The sequence below is a fragment of the Serinus canaria genome, chromosome 1 (assembly GCF_022539315.1).
Source record: "Serinus canaria isolate serCan28SL12 chromosome 1, serCan2020, whole genome shotgun sequence".
Taxonomy (NCBI): domain Eukaryota; kingdom Metazoa; phylum Chordata; class Aves; order Passeriformes; family Fringillidae; genus Serinus; species Serinus canaria.
Window position 1 is genome coordinate 48,493,855 of NC_066313.1, and position 17,297 is coordinate 48,511,151.

At 38.5% G+C, this 17,297-nt stretch overlaps 1 protein-coding gene across 1 annotated transcript in view; it reads left to right on the top strand.

Moving 5' to 3' along the window:
• Positions 1-452: 452 nt before the first annotated feature.
• The window catches only part of NBEA (neurobeachin), a 453,025-nt gene continuing 436,180 nt past the window's right edge, over positions 453-17,297 (top strand). Inside the window, exon 1 of the mRNA XM_050977434.1 lies at positions 453-737. Coding sequence (XP_050833391.1) covers positions 453-737 — 285 coding nt within the window. The remainder of the gene's footprint in view (positions 738-17,297) is intronic.

Consider the following 17,297-nt stretch of genomic DNA (forward strand, 5'->3'; position numbering starts at 1 on the left):
CCCGGCCGGCTGGGGGGGCCCGGCCCGGCCACTCCCCCGACGGGCTCGGCGCAGGCGCCCTGGCGGCTACCGCAGGCAGGGGGCGGCAACATGGCGGCGTGAGCGGCGGCGGGTTCGGCTCCACAACAACAGCGGCAGCGGCATCGCTCGCGCCGCCGCACGCCCCGCGCGCCGCTCGTCCCTGCCGGGCCGCACCGCGTTCGGCGCCGCCCGCACCCCCGGCCCCGCGGCGGGGAGGCGGCCCCGGCCGGGCAGTCCTCGGCTAACGGGGCATCGGCGCCCATAATAATCCCTCATTATAGCAGAGCGGGGGAGCGGCTCCTGGGACGGTGCCGGCGCCTCGGGCCGGCTCCCTGCGGCCCCGCCGGGTGCGACTGCGGTGGATGCGCGGCTCGGCCCGGCCGGGCGGGGAGGCGGCGGCGGCGGCAGGTGCCGGTAACGGCGGGGGGTAAATGGCGAGCGAGAAGCCGGTGTCGGGGCCGGACCCGCAGCCCGCGGGACTTATCTCCGTCGGGGCCGGCGGTGGAGGCGGCGGCGGAGGCGGCGGCGGCAGCAGCAGCGTCGCGGTGATGGGGGAGCTGAGGGCGTCGGGCTCCGGGTCCGTGGTGCTGCCCGCGGGGATGATTAACCCGTCGGTGCCGATCCGCAATATCCGGATGAAATTCGCCGTCCTCATCGGACTCATCCAGGTTGGGGAGGTCAGCAACCGGGACATCGTGGAGACGGTGCTGAACCTGGTAAGCGGCCAGGCACCCCGCCCCGGTGACGCCCCGGCGGGCACCGGCCCGCGCAGCCCACCTCCTCCCGGGGCTGCCCCTGCGCCCCTCCGCCCCTGTGCCACCCGACAGGGACCGGCATCCTCCCAGCCCCCGTGTCCCTCCTACACGTACGGCCCTTCTCCAGCCATCCTTCCTTCCCAAACTCCTCGTTAATCCCGCGACCTGCTCATCTCCTCGTCCGTCGTGCGTGTGACAGAAGCCCCCCCAGCGCTCCCTAAACTCCAGGCAGGACCCTACCTAGAACAGACAGGCCACTCTTCCCCTTCCCAGTACCTCGTCCCGGCCGCCTCCTGCAGAAGTATAGTGTGTGAAATTTACAGTGAGAAAAATAAGGAGATTAAGTAATTTGCAATTTCGTGTTATGGACGCTACCCTTTAACCTAGTAGTTTCCTCTTGAGACGAAGAATGGCATGAATGTAGTATCTGTTTTTAATTGAAAAGCATTAAAAAAACCCCAGCCTGAGCTGGTATCTTTTCTTGGTGGCTGAAACATGTGAAGGGTTTAACCCTGTTAGATCAGAGCTAGATTGAGCATTTTGTGTGGAGAAAGGGGGAGAAGGGAGATTTTTGCAAGGATTTAATACGCTTTAATATCTGTAATAAAGAGTTAGTTGTATTGCAGTATTGTATTGGGTTGCCCAAGTCTTAATAACCTGCCCTGTTTCCAAGGCACATTCTTGTCTGCAAAAGTAAGTGCTCCTTTGGTCCAAGGTCTGTGCATTGCAAAATACTATTGTCCAGAGGTAAATAGCTGAAACAAGGAGAAAATGCTAAAATGTAGCTCCTTAGTCAGCTGCTCACTTCATGGAGTGAAAGAGTTACTGCAGGACTGTATGACTTAATGTTTTTGCGCTACCTACACCAAAGCCTGAGGAACCTACAGAAGCCAAGCGAGTGCATCTAAAAATGAATCACTTTCAATTATGTGCAATTTGGTGCTGTTCCTGAATGCAAGATTTGCTGCAGCAAAGCTTTTGAAGCAGTTCAGTCAATGAAATACCCTCAAATTTTGCACATAAAATAGGATAGAAAAATGACTGCTCAAAACTGAATGGTAATTAATTGAAACTGCCTTTGTTTCAAATGAGTTTAATGCTTTTAATCTCCAATCATTTTATTCAAAGTAATGTAAAGACTATATTTTGTTTCAAACACTTTAAAAAGGTGTATTCTTCTGTCTGACAGTTATTTGCATTTGACCTAGCACAGACTGAATGGAAAAGCTGCAGCATGCAGCGAAGGACATAATTTGGTCAGATCATTTTAATATTTATGGCATATCTGAATGCACAGGGTTAAAACCGATAGTTTTGTGAATATGTCAAAACAGTAATCTGGTATATTTCCCATTCCTCTCTACAAGCTGTTTGACAGCTTGAAATGTGACTTGTAAATTTTATTTTTGTTCTTTGTATGTATGGTACAAGTATGGTACAAGTCATCACAACTTCATGGGTTTACTACCCATTTCTTTAAATGTAGCACTCAAAATAAGTTAATGATGTGCAGTTATTTTATTAACTGGCTTTGTATAGATCATGACAGATACAAAGATGTTTAATCCTTTTTCCCGTTTTCGTTCTTCTTTCATTCTTACTGATAGTTAAGCTCATTTTAATACTGGCTGTTAGTGCACCAGCAGCTGGATTAGCATTGTCTTGTCTTTGATGGAGAGGTTAAGAGTGTGTTTTGGTATCTATGTGGAGGACATCCATTGCTTGCATATAAGATAGACCTACTAATCAGTTCCTGTTGCTGAAAACAATGTTTATATTCTAAAATAAACACAAGAGTGTTTAACAGTTCTCTCAGCACTGGGAGATGTACATGAATGTGAAACTGCTTGTGAGTCTGCTGCAGCAGTGTTGCATCCTGGATCAGTCATTACTTAACAGATGGACTCTAATATGCAACAGTCACTATTCCCAAAGCAGAGAGAAGCTGTATTGTGTCTGTATTTTTTTCTTCTCAGGACAGTAAATGTTTCAAAATTAGGTTTTTATATTTTAAACTTAATTTACTCACATGTGAAACAAACAGTGAATATGGCAGATATAAAGTAAAACTGGCAGATATAAAGTTTAGGCATATTCCTGAACTCCTAAACATCATCTCATTCTGTATTAAGGATTTTAGTAGCAACTTAAAATAAAGTGCATTTTTCTGTTTTAGAAGCATTCTTCAGTGGGTAGCTGGGGGTAGAGAGAACTATTTAGTTTGGTAATTTTGTTGTTTTGTTTTTCTTCAGTCTTTACCTGTACTACTCCTGAATGACTTTTGATGCAGGTGTGGTAATGAGTGAACAGTGCTCTTGTTTTGATACATCAATTGATATATTAAGTCTCTCAGAGAAATGTAACTTACACTATGCCATATTGGGTTGCTATAAACCATTTGGTATTAGCTTTTTAGTGCAAGAATTTTGCATAGCTGAGATGTTTTATTATCAGAGAGAATCAGAAGTTAAAGATGGAGATGCATTTTAAATTTTCTTATCAGAAATTATTGCTGTCTTTTGTGTAAAGTTTAAATAAATCTGTTTACTCTTCCTACATCTGCATGGAAACAGCCGTAAATGTCCGAGACAAAACTTTGTTCTGGTGTGCCCTTGTCATGGAGGTTGTCACTCTTCGTTCTTTGAAGTTGGGCTTTTAGAGTTTCTCTTGAAGAGTTTTTGCCTTTCCATGTTTGTTTTGGTGGCCACACACTGTGATCTCTAGTACTGGATATTGGACTTAACTCAGGTAGCACCTTCTGATACTGATGGACGTAGTGATTTATTGTGTCTGTGAGGTGAGGAAGTGTATTTTTTACAGGGTTGAAAATCTTTGTGGTCCAATATCTTGTTGGATTTTCAACTTTGCCAAATTTTAACAGTGGACTGTCAGATCAGACAGTATTTTGTTCTTGGGAATTCCTCCATTGCTTGTGAGATTAGTTGTTTCTCTTGATGCTTTTCTTAGTGTTTCCTCAGAACCTGTTGTGTTCAAAGTTCTCTTAAACTGGTCAACTTGTTCAGCAGAGTGTCACTTTGTAGAATATCTAGTATTACTTGTGTTATTTTTCATTGTTTAACTTTTATCACAAAAGACAGTGGAGAGAGGGTTAGGCCCTTTATATGCCAATACCTGTGAAGGACTCAGTTATCCTTAGAAAGACCTGATGATGTTAGTACTGTAAAGGTCAGAAGATCTCAAGAATCTATGAGCTCAAAGGTTTTTTTTAGAATGATTTTATATAATATTGTATTATTTTTACATTTCTGGAAGTAGGAGGGAATGCCTCATTGTATCTATCACATGCATTCTTCTGTGATGGTGCTTATTTTGGTTTTGGTCCATGGGTTTAATATGAATTCCTAGGCTCAGCATGCTCTCTCTGAGATGTGTGTTCACTGACCCTTGTGTACTGCAAAGCACCAAACCAGAAAGGGCTTTCCTTAAAAAATGTGTAATCCTCTAATTGCTCTAAGGGATTTCTCTTTGGGGATATTTTGACACCAGTTCTGTGCTTGTATTGATGAGGAGGCCCATTTGAACAGCTGAGTTAGTTTTCTTAGGTTGCTCTCAAGGATGTTGTTATTGTATGGAAGATGTTCTCGTCGCTGTTAGACTGATGTTTAAAATAAAATTCTATACCATGTGCTCCAGAAAATGTGATATTAAAGTGGAAGTGGGTCAGTCTGTCTACCTATTCTTCTACTTTGTCTACTTTTGTTTTTCTTGTTTCCTACAGCAAAGTTTCCACATATGGCTTTAACTAGTTTTCTTTAATATACCTTGATTTGTCTTCCATTGTTTTACTGACTTGCTTTCTCAGTTCTCTGCTTTTCCAGTATTTTAGTGGTCTTGGGAATTTTTTCTTCAGTGTATATTTTGAGCTGACTCTTGTTTGGCCATCTTTGATCAAACACAACTATGTGAGTTGCAGTTTTTCTTAGCTTTTAGGAACCTTTCTCTGTTCCAGTTTGAATTTGCTAGCATTTGTGATTTGGGGTTTTGTAGTGCTGATTACATGGCAGTACCCAGTAAGCAAGGTGAACAGGAAGCTGAATGATACTAAAAAGTTATGACTGGTGCTGAAACATGCTGCTCATATTGCCTGTGCATCTTGAACAGATGATGTGATGTAAATGTGAACAGATTTCAGTTTGATACAGGTGTAGCTGACCAGGGTTCTCCTTGTGCAATCTGGAAAGCTTTTATATGGGTTTTGTCAGGCTAGAGAGTGCTTGTAAGAAGTAGGTCAAACACCAGGCTTAGTTCAAAAAGTCTTTTTCTGTTCTTGTTGACTGCAGCCCACACTTCTGCCTAGCTCCTCTCGTTTTCTTGGCTGTTCCATCCTACTTCAGTGTTAGTCACCCATCACAAGAGGTAAGCCGCTTTTTAGTGCTCTGTCACATTGTGTACTCGTAGGAGTGGCATTTGCAGTTTCAGAGCAAATGGGTTGAATTATGTGAGAGATCCTTCTTTCCCTGCAGGCTTTCTGTGGTAGTGGTCATAAGGAAAAATGTAAAGGGAGGCCTGTGTAAGAAAGATGTTTTTTGATTTTTGGTTTTTTTTTTTCCTTTGGGTACTTGTTTTCTTCAGAGATTGGTTAAGGGCTTTCCTAAGCTATAGCTGGCTTTGGTATCTGAGTTCTTTGAATCCATTTATAGTTTTGGTTGCTGTACTGTCCCATGGCACAGTTCTACTTTCACGTGGGGAGGAAAGAACACTTTTCTTCATTGGACACTGTTGTAGTCTGAGAAAGTGTAGGCCTCCTGAGCTGTGGCCTCTGTCATATCACTTTTGTTTTTCTCGTGGAACTAGCTTTGCAGGCTTGAGAATCTTATTCCATTTCTTGGTGTAAGCTTTCTCATTTTGAGTGTAATTCTCTGCTGATAGATGGTACTAATCAAAAAAGTGAAGCTTGGGGAAATTTAGAAGTTGGGATTTGTGGGGAGTTTTGTTTGTGCGCTTTTTGTGTGAGTTTTGGTTTAGGTAATAGTTAACAGAAGGTGGCAGTCCTTGTTCAAGTTCCTGTCTGTCCCACTGGCCTCTTGGTATCCTGCTCGTCTATCCAACTGATCTCTGTTTGGACATTGCTGTACAAGCTACCAGAGCTGTATGAAAAGAGAGTAGCTAATGTGAGAGTTTGTCATAACATTCCATGGGCACCTACTTTAGAGTACTGTAGCTCTTGTCATTATTTAATGCTTCTGTAGAAAACTTAGTTTTGATTACAGAAAATCTTTGAATGACTGAATGTTCATTTAATTACTTTATTATAACTGATTTTTGGGGGCTTTTTAATCTAATCTTTGACAGGTGTTTATGGCTAAAAAGTTTTTACAATCCTTGTAACAGTCATAAAGCAGTAATGGTATCTCAGCAGGTGGCTTGGAATCTGCTGTGGTTCTGGTATGATGGATTGATATATTTCTATAGATGATAACTTTTAAAAACCTGCCATGTTGGCATGTAACTGAATGTTCCTTTATGCTTAACTCTGAATAGCTATTTTCTTAGCTTTACATCTTGATTTTACTTCTCACTTGTCTTTACAGGATTCAGTAAATGGATTATAAGGGAGGTGAATACGTAGAGGCTTTTTTATTTTTGTCACACTGAAATAATAAAGTTGTGAGACTTGTATTGAAAAAACACCTGCAGTCCTTGGCCTTTACCCCTTCTCCCTCCTGAGACCCTACCTGTGTTTTATCCCTTTGCAGCAAGCAAAGGGTTAGCACCTTTCTCTATCAAGATGCTATTTTTATGAAATTGTGACCTGATTCCCCATTTAAGCCATGTGTTTTACAAGAGTAAGCATTTAGCTGTGTATTTGGTTGTACACTAGTCGTTCTCTCTACCCTCCGTATCTTCCCCTGCCCCTGCTTTCAGATGAGCACTCCAAGGGGTAGGATTTGGGGCCAGTGCAAGGCTGAGGTCGAAGAGGCTGTGGTGCAGTTTTTTCTTTCATGTTAATGCTTTTCAGTGTGTTCACTCATACATCTCAAATATATGAAACACTTTCTGTATTGCATCTTTTAAAAAACCAACAAAAAACTAACACCCAAAACCTGCATAATCATCTCTGAATTCCTTTTAAAGTGTTTGTTCGCCTTCTGCACTGTATTAAATTTAGTCAAAGTGCAATGGAATCTGTGATTGGGTTAGTAGCAGAACGGAATCTTTTCTGATAAATGCTGTGTATAGTATTAACAGAATGTTAACTTAATAAGCTATCTAAGCAATTTTAAATCAGCCTCTTAGTCTTACCTGTTCATTATTTGGTTCTGCACTTTTTCCACTTTGTTTTTTGGCCTGTCTCAGTAAATCTATTTCAGATTAATTTCTGTTGCTCTTCCATTAATGTACAGTGTTTTATTGTCCTTTAGACAGAACAGCATCAGCTACCTCATTATATATTCAATGTGCCTGGTGGCTAGAGGGTCACTGTAGAGAGTGTGTGTTTACTCTGATGAGGTTCCATTTATTTTTTAGTGAAATTTGATAATTCATTACTATTTGTTTTTATAGAAATACCACATTGTGGAGCTTTACTAATTCTTGCACAGACAGAATCTTTAAGTTTTCTTTAATTCTGAATCAAATTTAGAACTTGCTTTTATAATCAGAGGCAGCAGATCTCTTGAAACATCAGTTTTGAGTTTTATGACCTACCTCCCACATCTATCTTGCAAGAGTTTGGTGTAGATGTACTACAATGATCTGATACATGATCATCAGCATAAAGATAATGAAAAATTTTTAAAAAAATTGATTTGTGGAGAGTCACATATTCTTTCCTTAATGATAGAAACATCCACTTCAACTATAGGATTAATAGGGATTTCAGCTATTTGAACTATAATTTCATAACTTTAGTTTAAGAAGATTGTTAATGACATTAATATCTAAGAGGAAGGTTATTTAATATTTCCAGTAGAGAAGCACCTTGACTTCTGATCCGCCTACTGATTGCTAAAATTGCATTCCAGTAATTTTTACAGTTTAGCATTTTTTTGCACTTTTGACACAGATGGACAATAATTACCTTTGGTAAATAAGTCTAAGTAGTTTGGTGTTACTGAGGTTTACACCAGCAATGTCAGTTCATTTATTTTAATATAACTACCCTGCTTTGCTTTAAAATTGGGTTGCATCACTGAAATTGTTCCAACATGACAATTCACTGAAAGCTTGTATAAATGCAAGTGTTGCTAATGCTGTTCAACAGCTTACAAATGCTTGGCATCTGTCTTTGTAAAATGATGTTTCATTCACTGCCATTTTGTTTAACAGTTGAAAGCCTTCCTTAACTATGCGGAATAAGTATTAAGTTTTGGAATTAGCTGGAAGTGAGATATGGCAAAATATGCACTTAGGAGTGAAGTTGGTATTCATATCATGCTTTTAGTTACCTCATGGCTTTTGTAGTACTGGGACGGTATAGACAGAAGGATGGAAATAATCATTCTTTGAGCAGATTCTTCTAAACCAATGAGGCATTGTAATCAGTTTTATGTGATCTCACTTATTTTTTTGCTTTATAAGTCTTCATATTCTGTGGCAAATACTAAATTACGCAAAATTTTCCATCTTTTGTTGAATTTTGATTACCTGCTTTAAGAGCTACTATAGCAGGTTTGTCTTTTGTTAAATTTTGTTTCATAAAATTAAAATAGTTTGAACATAAACACAAATATAAATTTGAAAGCCTGTCTTTTGAGCAAGAAAGGATCCCATAAAACCTGCTGCAACAGATTCCTACTACAAACTTAAGTAAAAAATAAGACATGCTTTCATTAAATGTAGAATAGTAGCCATGTTCAAGATAGTAATGAGCCAACTGAAGCCAAGCTGTTTTGTATTGCTCATGCCTGACCAGTCAGTTTACACTTAATCTTAAAAAATATATAGTGTGGCTCACTGCATTAAAAATAAATCTTGATTTAATTGGGAGCAGAAAATCTCCCTATGTCACTGTTAATGTTACAAACCTTCAATTAAAAATAAAAAGAAAAAAGAAAAAGGTTTACTCTGAAATCAGGGGTGCATCCCTGCCTAAAGTCAAATCTATGTTTTTTATAACTGGAAGAACAGGAAAGCTGTCTGCCCCTTCCCATAGGACGAACACATCAGAATGGAGCTACAGAGCTATGTCAGCTTCAGTTGCATAGCATATTCATAATGGGAGCTAACATGTTTCATTACAGGATTGGAATGTTGAGAGAATGGGTAAAGAGGTTTTGCCTGAAAAGAGAAGAAAGCCTTTTTCATAGGGGAAAAAATCAGCTTCATCCCTCTTCAAATCATAATTTTTATGTCAATAATGAAACTTAATGAGGGGCCTCTGAAAGCTGCATTTTTTGCTATGTTAAGTTATGGAATAAGGAATAAGTTAAAGAACCTTACTAAGTGTTGTGTTGCACTTTCAAGGCTTGTGGCTTTTCGCATTTCCTTGTCTTGAGTTTGAGAGCTCCAATAAAAGCTCAGCACCCCCTCTTTTCCTTCTGTTTTTCCAGTGAAATAAATTACCTGGTTTTGTAAATGGCAAGGTGTGTGCAGTATTTATGAGTCATATCTGTGACTGATGGCTTCTTGGCTGTTAATATTCATCTCCTGAATAGCTGAAACGGATGGAAATGTTGGTTTAAGGCTGCATTGGATTGGGTAAGGTGCTCCAAGCAATATGCTTAGGATATGGGAGCTGTTTCATTCTTATGTTTCCCCTCAAGAGACTTGTGGAGCCCTTGTCCCGTATTTTACTCTCTGGGGTTCTGAAAATCTTTGCTGCCACTGCTCCTGTATCTTCAGTGATGGCGTATACATCTTCAAAGAACCTGCAGAGGTCCATCTTTTGTTTGTTTTGTTTTACGTAGCTTATTAAGTGATTTGAAAGACTTTCTTATCAACTCTGTTTCTCATGGAAATGTTGCAGTCTCCATTGCATCTTTTAATACCTTAGAGAGCACTTTGTGAATGCAGAAGTAGACTTACAAGAGGACCCTCTTAGTGTTGAGTCTGCTGTCCAAGTGTGAATTCTGTCCATCTGAAAAGAAACTGTATCATGGTATCCTGGGCTCATACCACTGAGAAGGGTCTGGCTCCCTTGTGTCTACTCCCTGCCCACCTTACTCCCCCCTAAAAATATACATTTATAAGATCTCTTCAAACCTTCTCTTCTTAAGGCTAAATAATCCCATCTCTCTTCAGCCTTTCTTTGTATGTCAGATGTTTCAATCCCTTAATCATTCACACATTTAAATCTTTATTCTCCTTGTGCAGATAAGAAAAAATGGGAGGTGGAGTCTGGGAAGCCTTTAAATTATTGCAATCCTCTTCCTCATCTCACAGTATGAGCTGCAATATCTACCACAGATAATCCAATGTACCAATGCCTAACTCAGCAAAGGAAAATTTGCACCACGTGCAGCCAAGAAAGAAAACAGACCTTGGTGAGCCACAGCAGTGAGCATTTGCTTTTCATCTGTTGTGCCTGCTTGCTAATAGATAGGTTTGTGTTTCATCCAAGACTAAGTCTGTCTGTCGGTTCTGCAAATCAAAGTTATGGTTGTATGTAAGCCTATTTCTTGGATTTCAGAAATATAAAATGTAGGTACATGTAATATTTTGCTGAGAAAGTAGAAAGTTAATGGCATAATACTCAGTTAATGAAACTTTGTGGCTCTTTATGTATACTACTTCATTCAAAAAATTAGCATGAAATGAAATTAAACTAGAACCATTAGCACAGTTTTCAAAGCAATAGGTGCTTCATGTTAAAAGGAAAATTAAAAATACAAAATTCAGTATAGAGCCAAGGCTGTTGAAATTCTGCAATGGGTTCTTCGAAAAGAATATATTCATGACTTTATATATAGTCTAAGATTTATATATTAAGTATTCAGTAGCACTTCATGTGCATATAACTGTATGGAACTTAGAAGCTGTAATATATGAAACAAAGATGATTGTGTAACAAAATTTTTATAGTTCATGTTCCATGAACAGAAAACCATTTATTCAAAGTAACTTATCATGTACAGTAATAAACACATTGTAACTAGAACAATGTGTGGGCTTAGTCACTGAGAGGTAGTCAGTCTTTCATAGTTGATGCAGTACAGTATTTGACATTTTAAACATAGTGCTCACTGAATAGGAGCTGATGCAGTCTTTAAAATGGATCAGTGAAGTTGATAATTACAGGTATTTTCTAAAACCCAAAAGCAGGTCATTCCCAGTGCTCACAATTGCAATGATTTCTCTTATTATTAGTATAAGGGGTTTTTATACTTTATAGGCCTGATTGGGTGGTGCTTTGAGAAGCCAAGTCTATGGAAGATGTCCCTGCCCATGGTAGGGAGATTGGATTTAGATGATCTTCAAGGTCTCTTCAAACCCAAACTGTTCTGTGTTGCTGTGATGATTCTATAGGAAGGAAAAATGAACTATAATAAAAGAGTTTGTGTTTGTTTACATTCTCTTTCCTTAATAAAATATGATTAAATTCTATTTAAGAATAAATTTCTATATACTCAGTTGCTGTCTCAGTTAAAAAAGTAGCTTTCAAGTCTGTGTTTTGTCACTTGAAGTTGTAGTTTAAACTTCCACTTTTTCAAAAACTCAACAGGTCAAACTTATGCAAATATGTTTATAATGTATGAAGACCCCTTACTGTACCTAAGCACGATCAAGAAGGATGGGAAAGGGAGGAAGCAGAAGTTTCAGCTGAGTGAGGCTGATAACTTTCAGGCTGTTGAAGCTGATATATTCCCAGCTGAGTCTTAAAAAAAATGTACCAGATATGTATAAAATTTATCCAAATTATTAGTTGTTTAGATGAAGTTTAGCTATTGAGAAATGCTACTGTTAAAAGGAAGCTTTACATTAAAAAATAAAAATGTAACAGCATGATGGGAAAATCCTGGGTACAATAGGTTATCTTTCAGTGTCCACCTGGATTTACAGAGACCTTGAAATGACTTGTTGCATGATGTTTTATTAATTTTTGAGGTGTCTGAGGGAATTTTCACCATCTGTTAATACCAGAGTCTAAGCCAGCATGTGGGTTTCAAAGTGCTTTGTGTTGAAATCTTTAAGTAAGAAATCCTTCTCTTAAAACTAAATGCAGTTAAGAAGTTTCAGAGTGTAAATAGAGAATCCCTCTTATAGTCCAGATTTAAGCTCTTGGATTATTTGTCATAGCTTTGGTTTGTGGTCCTAACCTTTCCTCTGAAGTTAGGATGGTTGCAAGTCCTTGTAATGGACCTTTCCTCATGCTGGATTTAGGACATAACTGTCTTTTTACCTTGCTTTAAGTTAGCAGAGCTTTGTTTTAGCCAGCAGTTACTTCACTCTGAAAAAAAAAGAAAAATCAGCACACATATTGTGTTTTAGTCTGGCTGAGATCAATCCTAAATGCATCTTGTACCAAAAATCTGGTATTATCCAGAAGTGCAGAAGAAACAGTACAAGTCTTGAAGTGTCATTGCAATCTAAATCCTTTCTGGAGGTCAGAGGAATCTTGGGAACACCTTGTGTAAAGTATTACTTCAAAATTCCTTTCTCATGCTCCTTGTGGAGTTATAGTAGATTTTAGACCTTCCTTAGTAAGAGGATGATAAAGCAACATTTTTAAGGATGAGCATTGGATTGTTTTTGCTTAAGCAGTGCATCTGAAATGGCCATGTGTGTTTGTTGCATTAGTTTTTGAGCAATCACAGGTTTAAAAATCCTCCTATGTATGCATTCTGTAGAGCATAAATGGTTGAGGGGACCACATACTTTATACTACAAGCAAGAAATGGCACAGCTGAAGCTGACATCACAGCCAAGATGAATTTTGATTTAAAATTCCTTTAAGAAATCCTGAAGATTGCCTGGGAGATAGGGAGACTTGTGGTCTAAAAGCAATCCTAATTTAAATAAAATGCTTTGGCATTTCTATTTATTTAGAAAATGGAACTCCAACTAAATAGTGTAACAAAATGAGATCCTTAAAACACTACAATGAAAGGCTACTCGAGCATTATTAAAAATTAATACAGCCAAGAGAGTTATTGAGAAAAGTGGCATTTAGAAGTAATTGTTAATGCATTTTAGTACTGCTATATGGTAAGTAGCTTCCAGCTTCATAGTTGGTGTTCTGTTTCTCTTGTAATATTTTTCATTATTTTTCAATGGTCTTTTTCTTCTTGTATGTTTTTAAGTTAAGAATAACCATTCTAGGTCAATAGGTTTGTACTGTGACTGAAAACAAAGACTTACCCGAAGACTTTTATTGTATAAGCATCAAAATAAGCTGTGGAAGAAAAATACTTTAAGTAATAAAACTGATCTTTGTGAAGTAGAATGTCATATAAAAAACTGTATTATGATGCTTCATGAGGATAATGTCTGGGATAATGCTCAGCTTTTAAAGGTGTGGAAGTTGGGGATTGGAGTGATATAATCCTGGTCTCAGAGGATGTAGTGGGTTTATATGTCCAGGCTTTGGTAGTGGGGAGACTACAGGGGTGGGTTCTGTGAGAACCTGCTGGAAGCTTCTCATACGTCTGATAGAGCCAGTGCCAGCCAGCTCCAAGCCAGACCCATCAGCAGTGGTGGCAGTGACCGTGGGCAACAGATTTAAAAAGAAGTTACTGCAGAGGAGTGATTGCAACTGGAGAGAGGAGTGAGAATATGTGAGGGGAACAGCCCAGTAGACAGCAAGGTCAGTGAGTGAAGAGAGGAAGGAGGTGCCCCAGTTGACAGAGCAGAGATTCCCCTGCAGTCTGTTGTGTAGACCATGATGTGGCATCTGTTCCTCTGCAGCCCATGGAGGTCTGCGAGGGACCCACGTGCAGCCTGTGGAGGACCAGGAAGCAGAGGGTTGTCCATAGGAGGGAGTGGCCCCATGGAGAGCCCGTGCTGGAGCAGGTTTTTTGGCAGAGCTTGTGGCCTTGTGGAGGACACATGCTGGAGCAATTCTGTTCCTGAAAGATAGCGCACTATGGAAGGGACCCATGCTGTAGCAGTTTGTGTAAGAACTGTAGCTTGTGGAAGGGACCCATGTTGGAGAAGATCACAGAGAAATGTGTCCCATGGGAGAGAGACTGTGCTGAAGTGTGGGAGGAGAACAGAAGAAAGAAGTAAGTGATTAGACAATGTGAAACGGACAAATGACAGCCCCTATTCCTTGACTCTCTTCATCATTTGGGGGAAGGAGGGAGAGTATTTGGGAGTGAAGTTGAGCTTGGAAAAAAGGGAGAGGGATGGAGGAGCAGCGCTTTAAAGTTGATTTTATTTTTAATTGTCTTATTATTGATTTTTAGTAAATATGCTTCCTTAAATCATGCCTGTTTTTCCCATGATAGTAATTGCTGAGTGATCTCTATTCTTGCTTTTATATTGACCCATGACCCTTTTGTTGTATATTTGTCCCCCTATCCAGCCAAGGAGGGCAGTGATGGAGTGGCTTGGTGGCCACCAGCTGTAAGGATATACAGTAAACCTGCAGATTAAATACTTTCATTTGTAATTGTAAGCAGAATTAGGCTTCTGTGAAAGGATTGATAGTTATACACTGCTATAAATTTGTCTGTATTTCAACAAACAGCTGCTTTTCAGCTTTTGAAATGTGGACTTTCCTAATTGCATTGACATTTGCCGTGGTGAATTATAATCAAAAAAAAGGTGATTGATACTTTTGAGTGATGAATAAGGCTTAGCTGTGCCTACTGGTTGTCTTACAAGCATTGCTATTTGTGATACCCCAATGACTAGGTATGAGAACTGGCAGTGGCACAGGGCTCTTTATTAAATATACTGCTATCTCTGGAAAGTCTTGTTTGACAGAGATTAATCAGCTGTTTTATGCAGGTTGCTGTATGTCTCTCTTCATGCATGTGAAGCTATTAAAAAACTTCTTGGAGGGCAGTGATGCCAGTAAACAATTGGTGTTAATTTTTTTTGTCACTAATTCCACATTGCACTCCATGTGATATGGATCAAAGTCCTTACATTTGATGCTCTATAGTTTTTATTTAAACATCTTGGGATTATTTCCTATGAACTAGCACCCCTTTTTTAACACACCCGCTGGAAACGCAAGCCTGGCTTTCACACAGAAGGGTCAGAACTTGCATCTTGTAGGATTTGTATCCTATAGCTACGTTGTGCTTTTAAAGCCCTAGCTGAACAGAAAGAAGACTATATCTTTTCTCATTGTGACAAGTTCATAGTGGGTTTTAGACATGTTTTACCCTGACTTGTAATATTACAATTAAGTGAGTTAAAGAGGAAATGAAATGTTTTCTTTTTCAAGCTTTATCAGACAGCTACTGCTATTTAAAACTGTCTTGTATAACAGAAAACTGTCATTTATTTATTATGGTGGTAGACTGGTAAGTTACAATTTAAATTTAACAAACAAATGGATGGGAATTTTGTAAGTTTGTCAGTTCTGGATATGTACAAAATACACCCAACTAATTTAAAGTTAAGCATTTCCCTGCTATGGCACAATTACTGGGTGATTTCTATTTTAAAGAGGGATGTTAGAAGATTTTTTCTTTTTTCATGGAAGAAAAGATCAGGATCATGTTTGAATGCCTTCCTTCTTATCATTGTCAAAAAGGATTTTCTGTTTTGGTTGACTGCCAGAGTCTAGTATATGTGTGTGTGTTCTACCCGGAAACATTTGATTGTCTTGTCTTTATCTGTATTCGGTAGTTGTACCATGGATGCTTACATAAGATTTTCTTTGTGTAGGTGAGATTAACATTGTTTAGTTTTGTGTGCTTTTAAAGTTGCACAGCCATTCCTTTCTGCTCAGAAAGGACCAGTTAAGACTTTCACAGATGTCTGGCACATTTAATTGCAAACCACCATTGAACGGCACACACGCTGTTTAGTTGGATTGTATTTTCTATTTTAGAAATTCATGTCAAAAATGAAAAAACGGAATGCCTAGTGAGTATCAGTAAATTAAAAATGTAAATATAAGTATTTGGAGGTACTTCTTTGGTATGAATAAAGTATTAATGTAGATGTTATTACCCAGTTTTGAATCACAGGATTCTGAAGTCTTAAGAGATAAACTATGAGCGTTGGTTAAAAAGATTTTTTAAAATAGCCTTGGATCAAATACAGAATGCTAAATCATGCTCACAATTTAAAATGGAAGGCCTCCTATTATTGGTGGTCAAAACTAAGGAAGCATGTATTCAGCTTTAGGGTCTGGGGAGGGCATAATGGAACACATGATCTAATTTATTACCTTCAGGTTTTAAATAGTATATAAATACAGGGGTTTTCTGTTGTTTTTTGTTCACATACTTTAAAAGATTTAGATTTAATTTCAAGAATGCGAAGAGGTTGCTTGTTTTTAGAAAATGTGACATTATTGGATCTCTTGTTCTCAGCAGCTGGTTCTTGGTTGGCTGGCGCATTACTTACAGGTGAAGAAAATCTGCTTCTTTGAGAGGAAGGGACTTTACAGAACTGCTAACAGTCAAAAAGAAACAAGAAATGCTACATATCTGTCTTAAATAAGATAAAACTGGATAAAAAATGGGACATATCTGTTCAGTGAGGCACTGTTAGTTGTTCTAGACATTTCTTTATCTAGAGATTTCTTTATCATTCTTCACCTAGTTGGACTTTACTTTCTTTAGAATGGAAATTTGAAATAATTGACTTTTTAAGTCCCATCCCATCTTTACTCTTTAAGTAGGATAGTATTTTTAAAATCTCCTTTTGATCTTCAATAATAATAGTCAGTATAATCCTTATCATGAGTATTTAAAACAGTGGTTTATAGTTTTGCTTTCAAATTAAGTAAAAATTGAATTGTCATGGAAAACAAGTATTGAAGATGCATTTCAATGACTCTGTGGAATATGGGGTAGATATTATTAGCAAAGGAAACAGAAACCAAGTATCTGATGCAAGCTTTAAGTCTTTTTTTTTTTGTGTTTGTAGGCCCATTCATTTCAGTTTCCGTAGCTTCAATATTACACTTTATCAGTAGTTAAAATGATTTTTTTTCTCAAATTCTAATTTTAAACCATTCTTCAAAGTCAGTATCATTGTCTATTGAAAGTAAGGCTACTGTAGTCTTTTATCCTAAGTAAACATTACATTTTTCCTGTACTTACATTTTCATGAACACCAAAACTGTATCTGCTCTAACAGGATTTGTGAATAATTGGTTGGATTTTTTTCTTAATGGATTTCAAATAAAAAATATGCAAATATTTCTAACTCTTCATCCCATAAAATAAAAACCGTACTCTTCAAATAATCTCAGTGATATTGGAAACATAAGTATTTCTTCTGGCTGGAGTATTTCAGCAAAATATTCTTTCATGAAAATCTTTGATGTGCTTACATTGATTTTTCTAAACTACTTGTCATATAGAACAGTGAAAAATCAGTTTCAAGATTGTGGGCTGATTTTGTTCTTTGTTTTTTGTTTTAATTTCCTTAAAATACATATTCTTACAAAAGTAATAATGACAAACTAAAACAACTTCAAAATCACAA